Source organism: Ranitomeya imitator, chromosome 5 (assembly GCF_032444005.1).
Source record: "Ranitomeya imitator isolate aRanImi1 chromosome 5, aRanImi1.pri, whole genome shotgun sequence".
NCBI lineage: Eukaryota > Metazoa > Chordata > Amphibia > Anura > Dendrobatidae > Ranitomeya > Ranitomeya imitator.
The window spans coordinates 58,136,589-58,155,199 of record NC_091286.1 but is presented as its reverse complement, the minus strand read 5'-3'; the positions used below and the strand labels follow the sequence as shown (position 1 = coordinate 58,155,199).

At 44.9% G+C, this 18,611-nt stretch overlaps 1 protein-coding gene across 1 annotated transcript in view; it reads right to left on the bottom strand.

The window, feature by feature from the left end:
- Window positions 1–5,250: 5,250 nt before the first annotated feature.
- ACTR2 (actin related protein 2) overlaps window positions 5,251–18,611 on the bottom strand; it is a 48,231-nt gene continuing 34,870 nt past the window's right edge. Inside the window, exons 6-9 of the mRNA XM_069768721.1 lie at window positions 13,220–13,369; window positions 10,681–10,826; window positions 10,426–10,558; window positions 5,251–7,610 (exon numbers count right to left, since the gene is read on the bottom strand). Of these exons, the coding sequence (XP_069624822.1) occupies window positions 7,440–7,610; window positions 10,426–10,558; window positions 10,681–10,826; window positions 13,220–13,369 (600 nt within the window). The 3' untranslated portion in view covers window positions 5,251–7,439. The remainder of the gene's footprint in view (window positions 7,611–10,425; window positions 10,559–10,680; window positions 10,827–13,219; window positions 13,370–18,611) is intronic.

Genomic DNA, 18,611 nt, shown 5'->3' with positions numbered 1-18,611 from the left:
AGGAGGGGCTGAAGAAAACATTTCTGTTCCTATTACCCTGGGTACGTGAACCCCTGTTGAATCCCCTGTTAGATCTACCGCCTCTGAAGTCTGACTGTCTCCTGAAGGAGAACCCTCTCCGAAAGGACTGCGACCTCTTAGGCTTGTCCTCCGGAAACCCTTTTTTCTTGTCAGAGGCTGACTCTAGAATAGTATCTAGAGATGGACCGAATACCCTTGTACCTGAAAAAGGGGATTGAGCATAGCTTGGTCTTAGAGGCATTATCTCCAGACCAAGATCTTAACCAGACCACCCTCCTAGCCGCATTAGATAATGAACTATTTCTGGCCGAAAATCTGACGGATTCAGCCGTCATGTCGGACAGAAAAGCCGTGGCAGATCTCATTATAGGGAGAGATTTTAGGATCTCGGGGTCTTATTAGAGAGATGCTCTTCTAATTGACCCAACCAAAGGTACATAGACCGGGCTACTGAGGTAGCTGCAATGTTGGTCTTAATTAGCGCCGCAGAGGATTCCCAGGTCCTTTTTAACAGTACGTCGGCTTTCCGATCCATGGGATCTCGTAAGTTTGATGAGTCCTCGAAAGGAATAGCAGTCCTTTTGGCAACCTTTGCCACAGGAACGTCCACTTTGGGGATCTCGTCCCAAAGTTTTAATTCCTCTGAGTCAAACGGCAGACGAGCCTTAAAGTCCTTGGACAATACCAGCCGACGTTCTGCCTCCTTCCACTCTTCGAGTACCATGGCTTTGATATGCTCGCTAACTGGGAAGACTGTCTGCCGATGCGACATAAGTCCCCCAAACATCAGGTCCTGCCTGGATTGCGGTTTAGAAGTTTCTTCTATTTGCATTGTGCTCCGCACCGCTTGCACCAGATCATTTGTATCCTCAGCCTGGAAGAGGTACTTCCTCTGGTGGTCCTGGCTTCCCGAAGGAAGCTCCCCTTCCTCTTCAGAGACAAAGTCTTCAGAGTCAGACCTATCTTCAGAGGAAAATTCTGGTTCTTTAAAGTCCCGTCCGATAGCAGTGAGGGCTGCTCATCTCTCATAACCTTAGATGTGCAATCTGCACATAAGGTTTTCCCATGCGAGTCTGGCAGCTTTACGCTACATATGGGGCATCTACTGGACTTTCCAGAGGCCTTGCCGGATTTCTTAACTGGACCAGGCGGGACAGCGGGGGTACCCTTATCCTTAAACGATATAAGATAGGGAATAGGTAAGGAGCACCTGTCTGTGCGAGCCGGTGGGGGAGTTTGCGCTATGCGCACTTACCCCCTCCTCAGGTGGCATGCTTCCTTCCATGTTTGCAGAGGTCCTCGGAACTCCCAACAGAAGCGCTACAGCCGCCGACTGAACCGCGCTGGAATGCACACCTCCCCCGTACATCAGCGTTACCGGAAGTGACGGTAACGGGTGCCGCGAAGCCGGAAGTGACGCGGCCCCTGGGAACTTCCGCTCAAAGACGCCGAGCACCGCCGGCCTCCAGGAACCGCGTCCGCAGCCGAGAGCCTCCCTCCGGGAGGAGCGGCTGCCTCCAGGAGCCTTGTCCACTCCTGGTCTTTGGAGCAGAGGGACCCCCCCCTGGAGGGTATCTGCCCTGAGCCTCTTGACAGGGGGAAGGGTATTGGACGAGCCGCACAATCCCCCTGAGCTCCGGTAAGTTGCTCTCGTGCGTCCCTTGCAGGGACAGGAAAAACACTGAGGTTTGGGGGTGGGACCGGACCTTTTAAACTCTCGTGTTTCCTGTCCCAGCAAGGGAGGAAGGACGTCCTCCAGAGTGCTGTCAGGATGACGTCCTGGAAAACGTATCCATTCTCACTGGGAGATGTATTCAAATACATAGAAGAGAGTTTCAATCCATCTAAAATGTGTACGTTTCCCAGAATACATCATTAAAATTAATAAAGAATAAATGTAAAAAAAATATATATATAGACGTAGATTGACTTATAAGTCGAAATTCAGACGTACGGCCAGCGCTTTCTTATGTTTTTCACATATATATCTGCAGACCTACAAATGTGAGCCTAGCTTTTACTTAGCTCTGCGGCGTTCTCTACAGAAGCAGCTGCCAGACTCCTCTGCCATCGGCTTATCTCCACATGGAACAAAAGGATCGGCCATCGAAATTCCAACTCTCCGACATTATCTGTCCACAGATTCCAACCAGATCATCAGACTTTAATGTGTATGAGGACTTTTAGCCTTAAACTCTTCTGGTCCCTACGCTTTCCATTTTAAAAATGGCTTGAATACAGTCTCATCCACACATCTGATTTTTCTCGTACGAGACCGATTATTCTACTCAGTGTTGTCCGGGCATCACCCGTTTTTCTTGTATATTTAGAAATTTAAAAAAAAAAAAAAATTGTCTTCTTGCTTCTGGCAGTCCATGAAAATTGGGAGCCATCGGACAGGTCTTCGATATTTTCAGGGGACCACTCTGGTCGAGAAAAAAAAATTCAGACATGTGCACAACCCAATAGGATATCACACGTGTGAGTGCGAGCCATGAAAACCCCAAACACTCATACGTGAAATCAGACGACTGAATGATTCCTAAAACGGACCTGTGAATGTGCCGGAAGGGTGAAACTTAGCACATGTGAAGGGGCAGGATGGTGACGATATCAGAGAGCGGTCCTGGATACAAATCTGAGAGCGGCATCTTCACGGTTCCTGAGGAATCTTGTTTATTCCAACAATATATGATTAGGCTAATTGGCCATGTATTCCATTACTTATGGGTCAGGGGCCAGGCTTTTTTTTGACCATTTTCTGCATATTCCATCGGTCCTGTCGCACGCCCAGTTGCCGACATGATGCACTTCTGCTACCGGGCATCTTGCTGTGACCCCAAACTGCATTTCACGATCTTTACACTTCCAATCCCTTTTCTGATTGTATGACAGCATAAGGCAAAGGCACAATAGAGCGACGAGGGTTGTACCGGTGTTGCACAAAGCGCGTGTGATTGAACACTGCCCGCTCAAGCCTTCAGTGATGAGAAATAATTTATTAACGAACGATTTACTGAATGCACAGACCGCAACAGAAGTAAATGCTACACTGACTGCGTCACATGACCAATGATGGCGGATACAGGATCTTCTAGAACAGCGTTTCCCCAACTGCAGTCCTCAGGGGCTCCAACAGGTCAGGTTTTCAGGACTTCCTCAGAATTGCACAGGTGATAATCATACTATTAAGTCACCAGAAAACGCCACATGTTCTCTCACCTGTGCAATTCTATGGAAATCCTGAAAACATGATATGTTGGGGGTCCTAAGGAAGGAGTTTGATGGATACTGATCTAGAAGCACAGGCCTATTATAGACAGTTCTGTTTTAAAGGGGCTGTCAGCACAGAATGACTGTTCAATCCAAGGATAGGTGATCGTTTCTTCACAGCAAAGGCAATCCCTTATATACACCTTCCTACCGGCTTGGTTCCCCTCCATCTCCACCCTTCTCTGGTCTAGAACGGTTTCCATTAAATTGACAGAAAGCGCAGATATTAAACCACTTGCACCACTCAGTCTACAGATCGTGTCAGCTGCCGGGTACTGCACATTTCCCCCATTTAAATCAATAGGAGGCGACTGCAGTTCCCAGTGGTGGCCACAATCAGTAGATGGAGCAGCTCTAACTGAGCACATCCGGCCACAGAACAGCTGATCGGCGGGGGGTGCCCGGTGTCTGAGCGCCACTGATCAGACATTGAAAACCTATCCCAAAATAGGTCTTCAATGTTAAAGTAGTGGACATCCTCTTTAAGCAACTTTATAAATAGACTTTATAAAAAAAGGTCTATCATTTCGTCATTTTGTTGCTACAAAACTATCCGAGGGGGGGGGGGGAAGGGGAACATTTCAAATGCTCCTGGTCCTCTGGACTCTTGAATTTCCTCTCCGTTCTCTCAGTGTTATCAGTAGGGAGGATGAAGGAGATTGTACACAGATCTGCAGTGCAGAGAAGGAAGAAGTATTTAAAGCTTTAGAGAGGAGAACAGAGGAAACCAGGCTATATACAAGAGGGAAAGCAAATGGAGAAGAAACGAGTGCAGGAGAGAAGCTGTGCTGAGACACACAGCTCACATCCAGCCTGTATTACAGGGAGGACTCTCCCACAAGAGAGAAATCTGACGCTAAGGCCTCATTCAGACATCAGATAATATTGTACAATTCTAACAGTGTTCTCCGTGGATAACATTAGTACCTGTGATGTCTATGGAGTAATTCACATGTGTATGTTTTTTGCAGACTGAGTGGTCCACACAACATTGAAGAGACATGTCAAATTTTGATCAAAGTGTTGGTTTAAAATCAGTAATGCAAGTCTATGGGTCTGTGAAAATAAATTGGACAGCACTCAGATGACATCCAAGTGTGGTCCCATTGTCACAGGTTGTCAGAAAGGAGAAGGTGGAGAAACTTGTTCCTACATGTACAAGAAAAACTGAAAACACTGATTAGACTCCGATCACCATATTTGGTCTGCATTTCTTGTATGTGAGAAAAGCAGACATCTGAATGAGGCCCATGCTCGGGTAAGGTGTTATCCATTATGCTCGGGTGCCGAGTGTCTTCGGTGTGCTCAAATAATATGTTCAGAGTCCCCGCGGATGCATGTCTCATGGATGTTCGACAGCCACAACACATGCCAGCAATCACTAAGAAACGGGAACTTTCTACATTTGTTGCAGCTTTCGAACAGCCATGAGACATGCAGCCGCGGGGACTCAAACATTATTTGAGCACGCCAAAGACACTCGGTTAGCCCCCGAGCATGCTCAGATAACACCTTATCCCAGCACGTTTACTCATTACTAGTAACCATATTTTCCCATATCAAAAGGTGTCTATAATCCAACTTTATATTACACAGTTGCTGAACGCTCCATTATACATCAATCACAGCAGCTGTGCCTTACACGTTTTTAGAATGGGGGTGTCCATTGTAATGGGCCTTGTTTTGGGGGGCAGCTGGCACCCCCACAGATCATTTGGATGGAAACAGTGGATCCAGCTCCGCTCTGTGCACCGTGTATTGGCTGAGAACTGCAGCTCCGCTCCTACTCACCTCAATAGCAGTGACCCTTCCCTATAATAACATACTCCCAGGAGACTCCATTTCACAATTTATTATTTGCACAAACTGCCCGAAGCAGCCATAACCCACAAAGATGGATAACCAGAAGTGACTGTTCCGGATTTTCCTTTAAATAAACAGAGGATGACAAGTGGCTCAGAGAGAAGGACCAATTTATTCCAAATTACTTTAAAAATTTGTCTTAAAGTTTTATGACATAATTCCGTATTTAAAAAAAAAAAAAAAATCTCTCAACCTAGAAGCGGACTTAGGCCTCATTGTCTTCAAGATGTAAACGCAGAATGGGAACTGTTGGAACGTTTCTTTATCCCATTCCTCGCCGCTGGTTTACTACATAGAACGATCCAGGAATTATGGAGACCTGGGACGATACGGGAGCATAGAAAGTCTAAACGGAATCAGCAGAAAGTATTACAGATCAAAGCAATATAAAGTGTGCGGCAGAGTCGCATGTACTCGTAGGACCGGTGGCGCAGAATCGGTAAAGAACTAGTTAGTGTCGCTGTACCATTTATCTAGGATTCCGGCCTCATTAGATACTTGTATTCCCCTGAAGTGATAGCATTATTCTTGGAATTCTGCACCGCTTTCCTCTGTTATTCTTCCTGGAAATCCATGAGCAACTTGATAACTGAGTATCCAATCTCGTTACTAGAGTTTGCCTAGGGTGCTTGGGTACGCACCGGGTATCGAGAGTGCTCCAGTGACATTTTGAAGTCCCCGTGCCCACTTGTTTCGCGGCTACTAGACAGCCATAAAACACGTGTGATTGCCTGAAATGCATGGGCAACTCCAGCATGTTTTGTGGCTGTCCAAGAGCCGTGATACATACGGGTGCGGGGACTCGAACATGTCACTCGAGCACTCTCGATACTCTGTGCGTACCAAAGCACCCTCGGCAAACTTGTGCTCCTCACTAGCAGTAACCCATACATTGGCTACCAAGTCCCGGCACAGTCTCCAGTATTCTGTCCTATAATCACTATCTCTGTACATGTTATTGCCCTGTTACCCCAAGGTTCTAGCAAGCTGTAAAACAACTGTGTGCATGACGCCTTACCATTCCCCCGATTACAACCTACAGAGCACCGGTAACACCCGACTGTCAATATACTAATACATTGCCAGGAGGAACAACAGAGGGATCACACAAATATATAGCAAACCAGACCTATCGGGACAATTTCTGTGCTCTAAATGGCTTTGCCAAGATCCAGCTCCAGCTCAATAACCATACGGTAGGACAGGCAAAAAGCAAAAGATTCTGGAAACTGAATGCGATTTCCAGGAATGCTACGGAAAAGGTGTAACACTAGTTACGATTTAGCAACACTTTATGTAAACTCCCATGTTACTAGGTAAAAGACGACGCAAGCATCATGTATATATAGTGCCTAACACTGAGCGCCCACCGACTATGCACCCAACTGACGTCTTCGATTTTGCAATTGGCACAGACTTTTTTTTTGTCTCTGTTTCTTTAAAGAAACGTGGACGCCAGAAAGAAACCAAATAAGACGAAGCAAACAAAAAAAAAAAAAAAAAAAAGGGAAAAATAAAAAACACAAAAAAATTGGGTTTTTTTTTAGTTTTGTTCTCTTTTATAGATACAGTTCTCTATATTTAGAAATGATCACATACACATTTGTAACCGATTGTGTTCCTGGGAATGATTATTGAGAATCTCGGCGTCCTCTGACCTCATCACCCGGACAAGTGCTTTCCTCTCAGGCCACAGAGTAAAAAGAAGGGGGAAGGGGGCTGCGTCCAGTTTACAGCATATCATATATTGGAAATGTACCATAAATATTCCCAAAACTTAAAAAAAAATAAAAAAACGAAATAGGCAAAATAATAAAGCAGATCAATAGAGGAAACACAGCCAAGCTGGAAAAATGATCGTATTGCTGAGAGCAGGGCAGTGTGGGGTGCGGAGCGAGCTAGGTAGGTAGCCGTGCTACACGGAGTCTGTACGGTAGGGAGAAAAAACAAAATCACCCAGAGACCAGAAGAGAAAGAGCAGATTTAAAGCAGGATACTAGGTGGAGAGGAAAAAAAGCGCCTACCCATGGGGGCAGACCACAGGCCGACAGGCCTTGTAGTCAGAGCTTTGTGCCATTACATGGGCCACATTAACAAATATGGAACAAAGCTCTCCCCCAGGAAACCAGGACGATAAAAAAAAAAAAAAAAAAAAAAGATACCCCTTCCCCCTGCTAACGTCGATAGGCTTTTCCAAGTCACGTAGCTGAATGAGTTCAAAGATTGGCAATAAAGGAAATATAAGGAAAGCTTTAGAGAAGCAACAGGACAGGCAGCGGAGCTTATCGGACAGTCACGCCGAGCTTCTCCAGCACGCGCACACCCTTCTCCTGGTACTCCTGCCTGGTCATCCAGAAGTTGTCTTTGTCTTTCATGATGTCCGCTAACACGGCGCCCCCCAAGAATACCATGTGCTTACGACGAGGAGGGTCTTCAATGCGAATCTTGAATTTCTGCAAGGAGAAAGAAAAAAAAAGATTAAATATAAAAGTATTAATATTAGGTCTCGCGCACATGACCGTATTTTCAGTCCGAGTGTGCTCTGACAAAATATCGGACCAATATTAATTTTATGGGGCGGTGTATTCGTTTTTTTCCGCAGGCAGACTGTCAGAGGGAAAGCAATCGCTGCACGCCAGAGTTTGATCTGATATTCGGATCGCATTCGGCCACGCAGGTCATAGGAGGACATCCCAGTGGAATAAGATTCCCACGGAGTGACAGAATGGAGAAGACTGACATTTCTCCATCTTCTTGTCCGAGAGAAGGGTGATCAATGAATCGAAAAGGCTGCCAGGAGAGGTGGGGAGTTCTCCTTCAATGGAAGTCTTCAGACAGAGGCTGGACATGTCTGGGATGGGTTGGTGAATCCTGCATTGAGCCAGGAAATGGACACGACGACCCAGGACGACCCTCCAACACTAACTTTCTAGGATTCTATGATTTGCATTATCAATCCTGTTCTCTGCCCTTACTGGGTACGGTGGAGGGATCGTAAACTCTGAAAAAATTCTGTTCATGTGAGATCTCATGATAAAAAGCCATTTATGACATCTTCATAGAGCGCCATCATGGGACGACCGTCCCAGACAGTAATGGCGTCACTATATACAGGAGCGGAGGGGTTTACATTGTAGCTAGCGGAAAATACAAGAATATGATCCACTTAGAGATGGTCAGCAATGTACCTCCTACAGCACCTCCGCAGTAGAAATTAAGAATTACAGTTTTCCATTAAAATCAATGGTCTCTCTGCTTAAAAAGTGTTTAGCACAGGGGAATTGTTACAGAATTATACCATCATTTTTCAATCCCTGGACAAGTCGCCGATGGGATCCAGTCACTGCCCTTTCCTGTGTGTTATCAATGGTGGTGTCCCTGGATACGGCTCCCCTCCCACCCAGCTGTGCGCACTACTGTTCTGAGACCCCCAATCACGGAAAAGTCACCACCGCCGGGATCCAGTCACTGCCCTTTCCTGTGTGTCATCAATGGTGGTCTCTGGATACAGCTCCCCTCCCTCCCAGCTGTGAGCACTAAGGTTTCGAGACCCCCAGTCAAGGAAAAGTCACGACCGCCAGGATCCAGTCACTGCCCTTTTCTGTGTGTTATCAATGGTGGTCTCTGGAGACTGCTCCCCTCCCTCCCAGCTGTGATCACTACTGTTCTGAGACCCACAGTCAAGGAAAAGTCACCACCGCCGGGATCCAGTCACTGTTTCCCCCCCAGCTGAGATCAGCTGCGGCCACCTAACGCCCAGGACCATACCCTCGCTGTCATGTGGACCCATGGACGAGGAGTGCCTATTGCTAGGCTCCAAGGATCTCCCCCTACTGAGAATACGAGGAGGTCGTCATCCTCAGCGTGGAGGCATCAGATCATGTGAAATGTGATGGAGGAGAAGTGCTGCGTCTGGTGTCATTCTCGGCCCGTAAAATGAAGGGATTAAAGTCTGTGTAATGGACAAGCCCTGGGAACACACATTACACTATGATCTGCACGCGGCTCCTGCTTCATACAAAGAAAAGGAAATCTACAAGCAAATTTAAACTGAGCGAGGAAGCCATGGTGAGCGGGCGCCCTCTGGTGGCAGCACAGTGACATTATCCTCATGACCAGCCTCCAGTCAAAAGTCCCAAGTTACCATTATTTTTCAGAAAACCGCAGATACTTGTGAAGTGACATATTATATTTTATCAGCACAAATCAGAATATGGAATTCCAAACCTGAAATATGCAGACAAGGATTATTGTGTGCTTTTATAATGAGCTCAGCCTACCTAGCAAGCAGGACCTACATAAACATATTCTAGCTTAACCTTAAAGGGAATTTGTCACCAAATCTTTGCTACCCCATCTGAGAGCAGCATGATATAGGGCAAGATCACCTTATTTCAGTGATGTGATACTTACTGGGCTGCTTGTTGCAGTTTTGATTAAATTCCAGGTTTATCTGCTGCAGATCTAGCAGTGCTCTGAATGCAGAGTCAAGCGTATTTGTGAGCTCCGTAAAATCCACTCCTCACCCTTTCACTGCTTTCTGCCTATGCGCAGTGTAAAACTGTCAGTCAGGGGTGAGGTTCGGGTTTTACAGCGCTCACGAATATGACGGACTGCCCCTGCTGATAAAACAGTGATTTTATGCAAACTGCAACAAGTAGATGGAATCAGGGTCTCTGTCTCTACATTATGCTGCTCTCAGATTAGGTGGCAAAAACCTGGTGACAGATTCCCTTTAAATGGAAGGTATTTGGAGACCTGCTTTACAGCAGCCATGTGGATCTAGTGTCAGGGAATCACTCATTGATTTCTATAGGAGGGTGTTGGTGATCTCGCCACAGGTCATGGCTCAGATGTATGTGTAGGGAGGGGAGGAGATGAGCTGCAACATTACATATTATAAATGACAGCTCTTAGGTGTCATCTCCTGTATAGGTGTTATCTGACACACATGATAATGAGACTGCTGAAAAGTCTTTGGCTTATGAGGCTCACTGATTGCTGTGAAAACTGCACGAATTTATAGGCCCTGATTCATCATTGCCTTTGCATCTATTTTTTGTTTAGCTTTGTGCCCCCCTCCCCCTCCCCTGCTATTTGTGCCTTTTTAAGTCATTTTATTTGTGTGCTCGCCTGTATATTTTTTGGGTTTTCCGCTTTGTGGGCTGAGTTTAGTAACTCAGTGTGCGACTTAAAAAAGTCGCAAAAACTTGCTCCTTCACTCCAAACCCAATGCACAGTTTGTAGGGAGAAGCGATTAACCCTTACCGATAATTTCTCAACATCTCCTTTTAGGACTCTCTCCAAGTAGAGCTGCTTCAGCTCCCTCTCCAGGCGGGACGGCAGACCCGGGTACATGGTGGAGCCTCCGGACAGCACAATGTGCTTATAAAACTCTGGCCTGTAAACAGAAGGGAATTATTAGGAGACGCAGAAGAGGGAAGCAAAGAAGTCAGAGTCAGCCAGTGCACGATGTATTACAGCGCATCCAACGCCACTGGTACAAAGGGCAGAAGATCTCACCGGGTGTCGATGTCGGCTGCCTGGATGGTGTTGAACAGCAACTCCGCGACACCAACCCCTTCTACGTTGATAAGATGAGGCTGGAATAAAGCTTCTGGGGCTTCAAAGCGTTCTCCGCCGACTTTAATAACCCGGCCATCTGGAAGCTACGCGATAAAAAGAAACATGGCTGCATTTACAGCTGAAAGACAAGGACTCCAGAGAACAAATACTGACGCTCGCTGATACTCCTCTCGTGTACTGCTCCACATCAAGGGCGGTAGAGTATGGCGGACACACAGGACAGAAGCAGAGGGTTACCCTGCTGTGCGAGACACTCCGCCGCTGTTCATGTGCGCAAGGAAAAATATTTCGGAGATTGCCGCCTTTTGCTCTTCTGGAGCAGAGTTATTGTAGATTTTCATCTAGGACCCTCATCCATCACATGCCATGAGGGCCCTATGATGAGGATTTGCACCACATGGTTGCACAGTATTTTACCTGTTGTAAAACTAAAGATATGATCCGTGCTGATTATCCTTCATTATTCCTATTGTATCCATGGATAATCCAAGCATTAAGGCTTATGCACACTACTGTTTTATGGCTCCGAACACATTCAAAGTGTAAAAATAATATTTTGGCTGATTTGTGACCTGTCGACTCCTGGACTTTGTGTTACAGGGTGTAAGTGTGCTGTGAGGGTGCACACGTGCCGCCATACAAGACATTTATTATTATTTATTCCCACAGCTTCCGGTACCCTTGACCCCATTAGACAATGGAGAAATGTCTCATACCTCCATCAATGACCACGTCTGATATGACAAAAGGTTTTTAATTTTACAGGCTTAAAAGGGCATTAACCTAAGCAACATCATATAAAACTTGATCTACAAGAAAATGGAAGTGTAAAAAGTAATTTCAAGCGATTTCCACTTTGAGACCTGCCAAGTCTTCACCCGGTTTCTTAAAGGAGTTGAAAACCGTGGCCAATACATTACTCATGAAAAGTTAAGGAAAAGTGGCTTTCGGGCAAAATGTTTGGAAATTGTGATAAGTCCACGCTACAGTGATATTTCATTGAGGTTCTGGAGTACAGAGTTACGAGCCTCTACATGGATGCTCAGCTGATCCCATAGTTTTTCTATGGGATTCAGGTCTTGAGAAAGTGCAAGCAGCTCCATTTCAAGAGGCCCCAGTCTCCAGCAGCCATTCCCTAATGATGTGACCTCAATGAGTTGGGGCATTGTCATCCATGACAACAAAATTACACCTGTTATTCAGGCAGAGGTACAATGACTTATTCCAGTAGTGGCTTGTCACTGTACCATTAATAAAGTGTAGGACAGTTGTATTGACTAGGCACACCTACCCCCACTGTAACACCCCCACTGGTGACCACAGTGGCTGATGCATAGCAATCTCCTTAACGTCTCCAACATCGTTGACGGCCATCATTTCTGCTCAGCGTGAACCGACTTTCATCAGTGAACAGCAATGAGACCCACTGGTCCCGTGTTCAGCATAGATGCTCCCCGGCCCAAGCAAGATGATCACACCTGTGCCTGTTGGTGGTGTCAGATACCCTTGCAGGTCATTCAGCACGCAGACCACGCTGACGTAAACGGTTTTGAAAGGTCTGAGGTGACACTTGGGTGCCTCTCACCTCCCTTAAAGTGTGACTGTCATCTCCATTTGTCATCTGTTTGGTTCACAATGAAGCAGTCCACGTCTCTGCCTTCTTCGACTATTCCAGTCTCCCTGTATCTCTGTTGCATCCTGATGACTCTTTGACCCCCTAAGCTCAGTGGCCACCTGAGTCTGAGAACATCCTACTTGAAGTCTCGCAATGGTGAGGTCCTGGTGATTGTTACTTGTCACCTTGGTCTCACTATGTAAAAATGTGGACAGTGTTCTGAGGAGGACTGTTTAATACCAATTCTAATTGAACCCCGATGCATGGATCAATCACCTGTTGTGAATTTTGCCAATGAGCTCCTTGTTAGAGAATACAAAGTTGTGCAAAAAGTAGAGAAACAAAGAACAGTTGTTCATTCAAAAGTTTAGAGAAGGTCACATTAAATTCTCCTGAAAAGGATAAAGTGCATTTTAGGCTTATCCCGAAATTTTGCCAAAAGCCAAATATCTATAACTAAGTAGTGCATGTCCTGCTGTAATCTGGACACCTGGTCCATTGTATGGAGGGATATCTAACTGGATATGGCGATCTTTTGTGGATTCGGTCCTATGATATACATCAGTGTTTTGCAGTCCAATAGAAGTGTAGTGCGTAATGTAATATAAGGTCAGGGAGTAGCCACTGCGCGCGCCCAAGGAAAACCCGCTGCGCGCGCCCAAGGAACACCCACTGCGCGCGCCCAAGGAACACCCACTGCGTGCGCCCAAGGAACACCCGCTGCGTGCGCCCAAGGAACACCCACTGCGCGCACCCAAGAAATAGCTGATTAGTAGTCGGTCACTAACGAGCCCCAGTTCTTTGTGGCAGGCAGCCACCATACCCAAGCACATGACAAAGGCACCATGATGGCCCACTCACTGTATAGGACTCCACCAGCACCGTAGTCTCCAACGCCAGTTTTTGCTCTTGCTCTATATTGTAGCCGACGTAGCAGAGCTTCTCCTTGATCATGCGAACGGTCTCAAAATCTGCAGAGTGATTGAATGCGTAACCGCGCAGGAGAAGCAACTGCAAAAAAACACACATAGGCCGAGTTAAATTTCCACATTACTATAATTCTCTTACTAACCCTAGTACATCTCAGAAATGGAAAGTAAAAGCATTTCGGTATTGTGATGTGGCTGCCTGAAAAGCAAAGTTAATTTTTGTTAGCACTATGGAAAAAAAAAAAAAAAAAGTTAAAATCTCCCCCACCACCACTACCTCCACATACCCCCAAAAAAGTAGTACAGCGATAATATACTTCCATGTGTTACATTCAACCTAATGAAAGTTTCAACTGTAGACACAAGGTGGCGCCACAGAGTTACGGTAATTCTGCTCCAGAAACGTCTTGTGGTTTCCATAATGGAAAAATTAAGAAGTCCGGAATGCAGGAGACACAAAGCTCTTCAGAAATATAGGAAGCACATGGCCACATTTACAACTTAATCATTTAAGGTTTCTGTGATCCCCATGACCTAAGAAAAATTGAGGGAGTTAACATGATACAACCCCAGCATCCCGCTGGGATCATGTCAGCTTGTTTGCTATGGACAAAGGTTGCACACAACATTATTTTCTCATGGAGAAACATTGAAGTTATGACAAAGACGTAGATGATTTCCTGCAACGAGTGGCCAAAAGCAGTGCCATTCAGGCTTTATCATCAATTTGGCTACTTTTAAGGACTGTGTGTACCCACTTTTTTTTCTGTATACCCCCTTTTCTCTGTATACTCTATAGCTTCCTCTCCTGCCCAGGAGATGTGGTATGATCAGACCATATCCCTGTACGGTCAGACACGGCCATTACACAGTACACAGCAGGGACACATTTATAAGATTATCTCACCACAGGAACATTTTATTATTATTTTTTTTTACCATCCAATTGAGGAAATATTCCAAGAACTATTAATTAAAATGTACTTTGTTCAAGGGAAACCGCTTATAAGCACAAGCATGGCTTTTTCTCCTCTGCACTGAATGCAATAGTAATGCAGGGATATGGGAGTGTGGAATACATGCATCTTTTTTGTTTTCCTGTCGACACAGCCGCATGATTGTTTTTTTTATTTCTTGTGGAGCTAGTTGTAGTTGAGAATAAACACATTAGCTTTACCATATAAGTGTATTGAAAAATAGGGGAAAAAAACCTCCAAGTGGGGTAAAAAGGAAAAAAAAAATATGAAAATTTTATACAATTTTTCTGTTAACCCCTTTACCCCCCCCAAGGATGTTTTGCACGTTAATGACCAGGCCAATTTTTACAATTTTGACCACTGTCCCTTTATGAGGTTATAACTCTGGAACGCTTCAAGGGATCCCGGTGATTCTGACGTTGTTTTCTCGTGACATATTGTACTTCATGATAGTGGAAAAATTTCTTTGATATTACCTGCATTTACTTGTGAAAAAAACAGAAATTTGGCGAAAATTTCGCAATTTTCCAACTTTGAATTTTTATGCCCTTAAATCACAGAAATATGTCACACAAAATACTTAATAAGTAACATTTCCCACATGTCTACTTTACATCAGCACAATTTTGGGACCAACATTTGTTTTTGTTAGGGAGTTAATGAGAAATTGCTGGTCAACTTTTAACCCTTTTTACAACACCATTGAGGGGTCTATATGATAGAAAATACCCAAGTGTGACACCATTCTAAAAACTGCACCCCTCAAGGTGCTCAAAACCACATTCAAGAAGTTTATTAACCCTTCAGGGATTTCACAGGAATTTTTGGAATGTTTAACCCCTTCAAGACCCAGCCTATTTTGACCTTAATGACCTGGCCGTTTTTTGCAATTCTGACCAGTGTCCCTTTATGAGGTAATAACTCAGGAACGCTTCAACGGATCCTAGCGGTTCTGAGATTGTTTTTTCGTGACATATTGGGCTTCATGTTAGTGGTAAATTTAGGTCAATAAATTCTGCATTTATTTGTGATAAACACGGAAATTTGGCGAAAATTTTGAAAATTTCGCAATTTTCACATTTTGAATTTTTATTCTGTTAAACCAGAGAGATATGTGACACAAAATAGTTAATAAATAACATTTCCCACATGTTTACTTTACATCAGCACAATTTTGGAAACAAAATTTTTTTTTGTTAGGAAGTTATAAGGGTTAAAATTCGACCAGCGATTTGTCATTTTTACAACGAAATTTACAAAACCATTTTTTTTTAGGGACCACCTCACATTTGAAGTCAGTTTGAGGGGTCTATATGGCTGAAAATACCCAAAAGTGACACCATTCTAAAAACTGCACCCCTCAAGGTACTCAAAACCACATTCAAGAAGTTTATTAACCCTTCAGGTGCTTCACAGAAGCAGAAGCAACATGGAAGGAAAAAATGAACATTTAACTTTTTAGTCACAAAAATTATCTTTTAGCAACAATTTTTTTATTTTCCCAATGGTAAAAGGAGAAACTGAACCACGAAAGTTGTTGTCCAATTTGTCCTGAGTACGCTGATACCTCATATGTGGGGGTAAACCACTGTTTTGGCGCACGGCAGGGCTTGGAAGGGAAGGAGCGCCATTTGACTTTTTGAATCAAAAATTGGCTCCACTCTTTAGCGGACACCATGTCACGTTTGGAGAGCCCCCGTGTGCCTAAAAATTGGAGCTCCCCCACAAGTGACCCCATTTTGGAAACTAGACGCCCCAAGGAACTTATCTAGATGCATAGTGAGCACTTTGAACCCCCAGGTGCTTCACAAATTGATCCGTAAAAATGAAAAAGTACTTTTTTTTCGCAAAAAAATTCTTTTAGCCTCAATTTTTTCATTTTCACATGGGCAACAGGATAAAATGGATCCTAAAATGTGTTGGGCAATTTCTCCTGAGTACACCAATACCTCACATGTGGAGGTAAACCACTGTTTGGGCACATGGTAAGGCTCGGAAGGGAAGGAGCGCCATTTGACTTTTTGAATGAAAAATTATTTCCATCGTTAGCGGACACCATGTCGCGTTTGGATAGCTCCTGTGTGCCTAAACATTGGCGCTCCCCCACAAGTGACCCCATTTTGGAAACTAGACCCCCCAAGGAACTAATTTAGATGCCTAGTGAGCACTTTAAACCCTCAGGTGCTTCACAAATTGATCTGTAAAAATGAAAAAGTAATTTTTTTTCACAAAAAAATTCTTTTCGCCTCAATTTTTTCATTTTCACATGGGCAGTAGGGTAAAATGGATCATAAAATTTGTTGGGCAATTTCTCCCGAGTACGTCGATACCTCATATGTGGGGGTAAACCACTGTTTGGGCACTCGGCAGGGCTCGGAAGGGAAGGCGCGCCATTTGACTTTTTGAATGGAAAATTAGCTCCAATTGTTAGCGGACACCATGTCGCGTTTGGAGAGCCCCTGTGTGCCTAAACATTGGAGCTCCCCCACAAGTAACCCCATTTTGGAAACTAGACCCCCCCAAGGAACTTATCTAGATGCATACTGAGCACTTTAAACCCCCAGGTGCTTCACAGAAGTTTATAACGCAGAGCCATGAAAATAAAAAATAATTTTTCTTTCCTCAAAAATGATTTTTTAGCCTGGAATTTCCTATTTTGCCAAGGATAATAGGAGAAATTGGACCCCAAAAGTTGTTGTCCAGTTTGTCCTGAGTACGCTGATACCCCATATGTGGGGGTAAACCACTGTTTTGGCGCACGGCAGGGCTCGGAAGGGATGGCACGCCATTTGGCTTTTTAAATGGAAAATTAGCTCCAATCATTAGCGGACACCATGTCACGTTTGGAGAGCCCCTGTGTGCCTAAACATTGGAGATCCCCCAGAAATGACACCATTTTAGAAACTAGACCCCCAAAGGAACTTATCTAGATGTGTGGTGAGCACTTTGAACCCCCAAGTGCTTCATAGAAGTTTATAATGCAGAGCCGTGAAAATAATAAATACGTTTTCTTTCCTCAAAAATAATTATTTAGCCCAGAATTTTTTATTTTCCCAAGGGTTACAGGAGAAATTGGACCCCAAAAGTTGTTGTCCAGTTTCTCCTGAGTACGCGGATACCCCATATGTGGGGGTAAACCACTGTTTGGGCACACGTCGGGGCTCAGAAGGGAAGTAGTGACTTTTGAAATGCAGACTTTGATGGAATGGTCTGCGGGTGTCACGTTGCGTTTGCAGAGCCCCTGGTGTGCCTAAACAGTAGAAACCCCCCACAAGTGACCCCATTTTAGAAACTAGACCCCCCAAGGAACTTATCTAGATATGTGGTGAGCACTTTGAACCCCCAAGTGCTTCACAGACGTTTACAACGCAGAGCCGTGAAAATAAAAAATCATTTTTCTTTCCTCAAAAATTATGTTTTAGCAAGCATTTTTTTAGATTCACAAGGGTAACAGAAGAAATTGGACCCCAGTAATTGTTGCGCAGTTTGTCCTGAGTATGCTGGTACCCCATATGTGGGGGTAAACCACTGTTTGGGCACACGTCAGGGCTCGGAAGTGAGGGAGCACCATTTGACTTTTTGAATACGAGATTGGCTGGAATCAATGGTGGCGCAATGTTGCGTTTGGAGACCCCTGATGTGCCTAAACAGTGGTAACCCCTCAATTCTAACTCCAACACTAACCCCAACACACCCCTAACCCTAATCCCAACTGTAGCCATAATCCTAATCACAACCCTAACCCCAACACACCCCTAACCACAACACTAACCCCAACACACCCCTAACCACAACACTAACCCCAACACACCCCTAACCCTAACCACAACCCTAATTCCAACCCTAACCCTAAGGCTATGTGCCCACGTTGCGGATTCGTGTGAGATATTTCCGCACCATTTTTGAAAAATCTGCGGGTAAAAGGCACTGTGTTTTACCTGCGGATTTTCCGCGGATTTCCAGTGTTTTTTGTGCGGATTTCACCTGCGGATTCCTATTGAGGAACAGGTGTAAAACGCTGCGGAATCCGCACAAAGAATTGACATGCTGCGGAAAATACAACGCAGCGTTTCCGCGCGGTATTTTCCGCACCATGGGCACAGCGGATTTGGTTTTTCATATGTTTACATGGTACTGTAAACCTGATGGAACACTGCTGCGAATCCGCAGCCAAATCCGCACCGTGTGCACATGGCCTAATTCTAAAGGTATGTGCACACGCTGCGGAAAACGCTGCGGATCCGCAGCAGTTTCCCATGAGTGTACAGTTCAATGTAAACCTATGGGAAACAAAAATCGCTGTACACATGCTGCGGAAAAACTGCACGGAAACGCAGCGGTTTACAT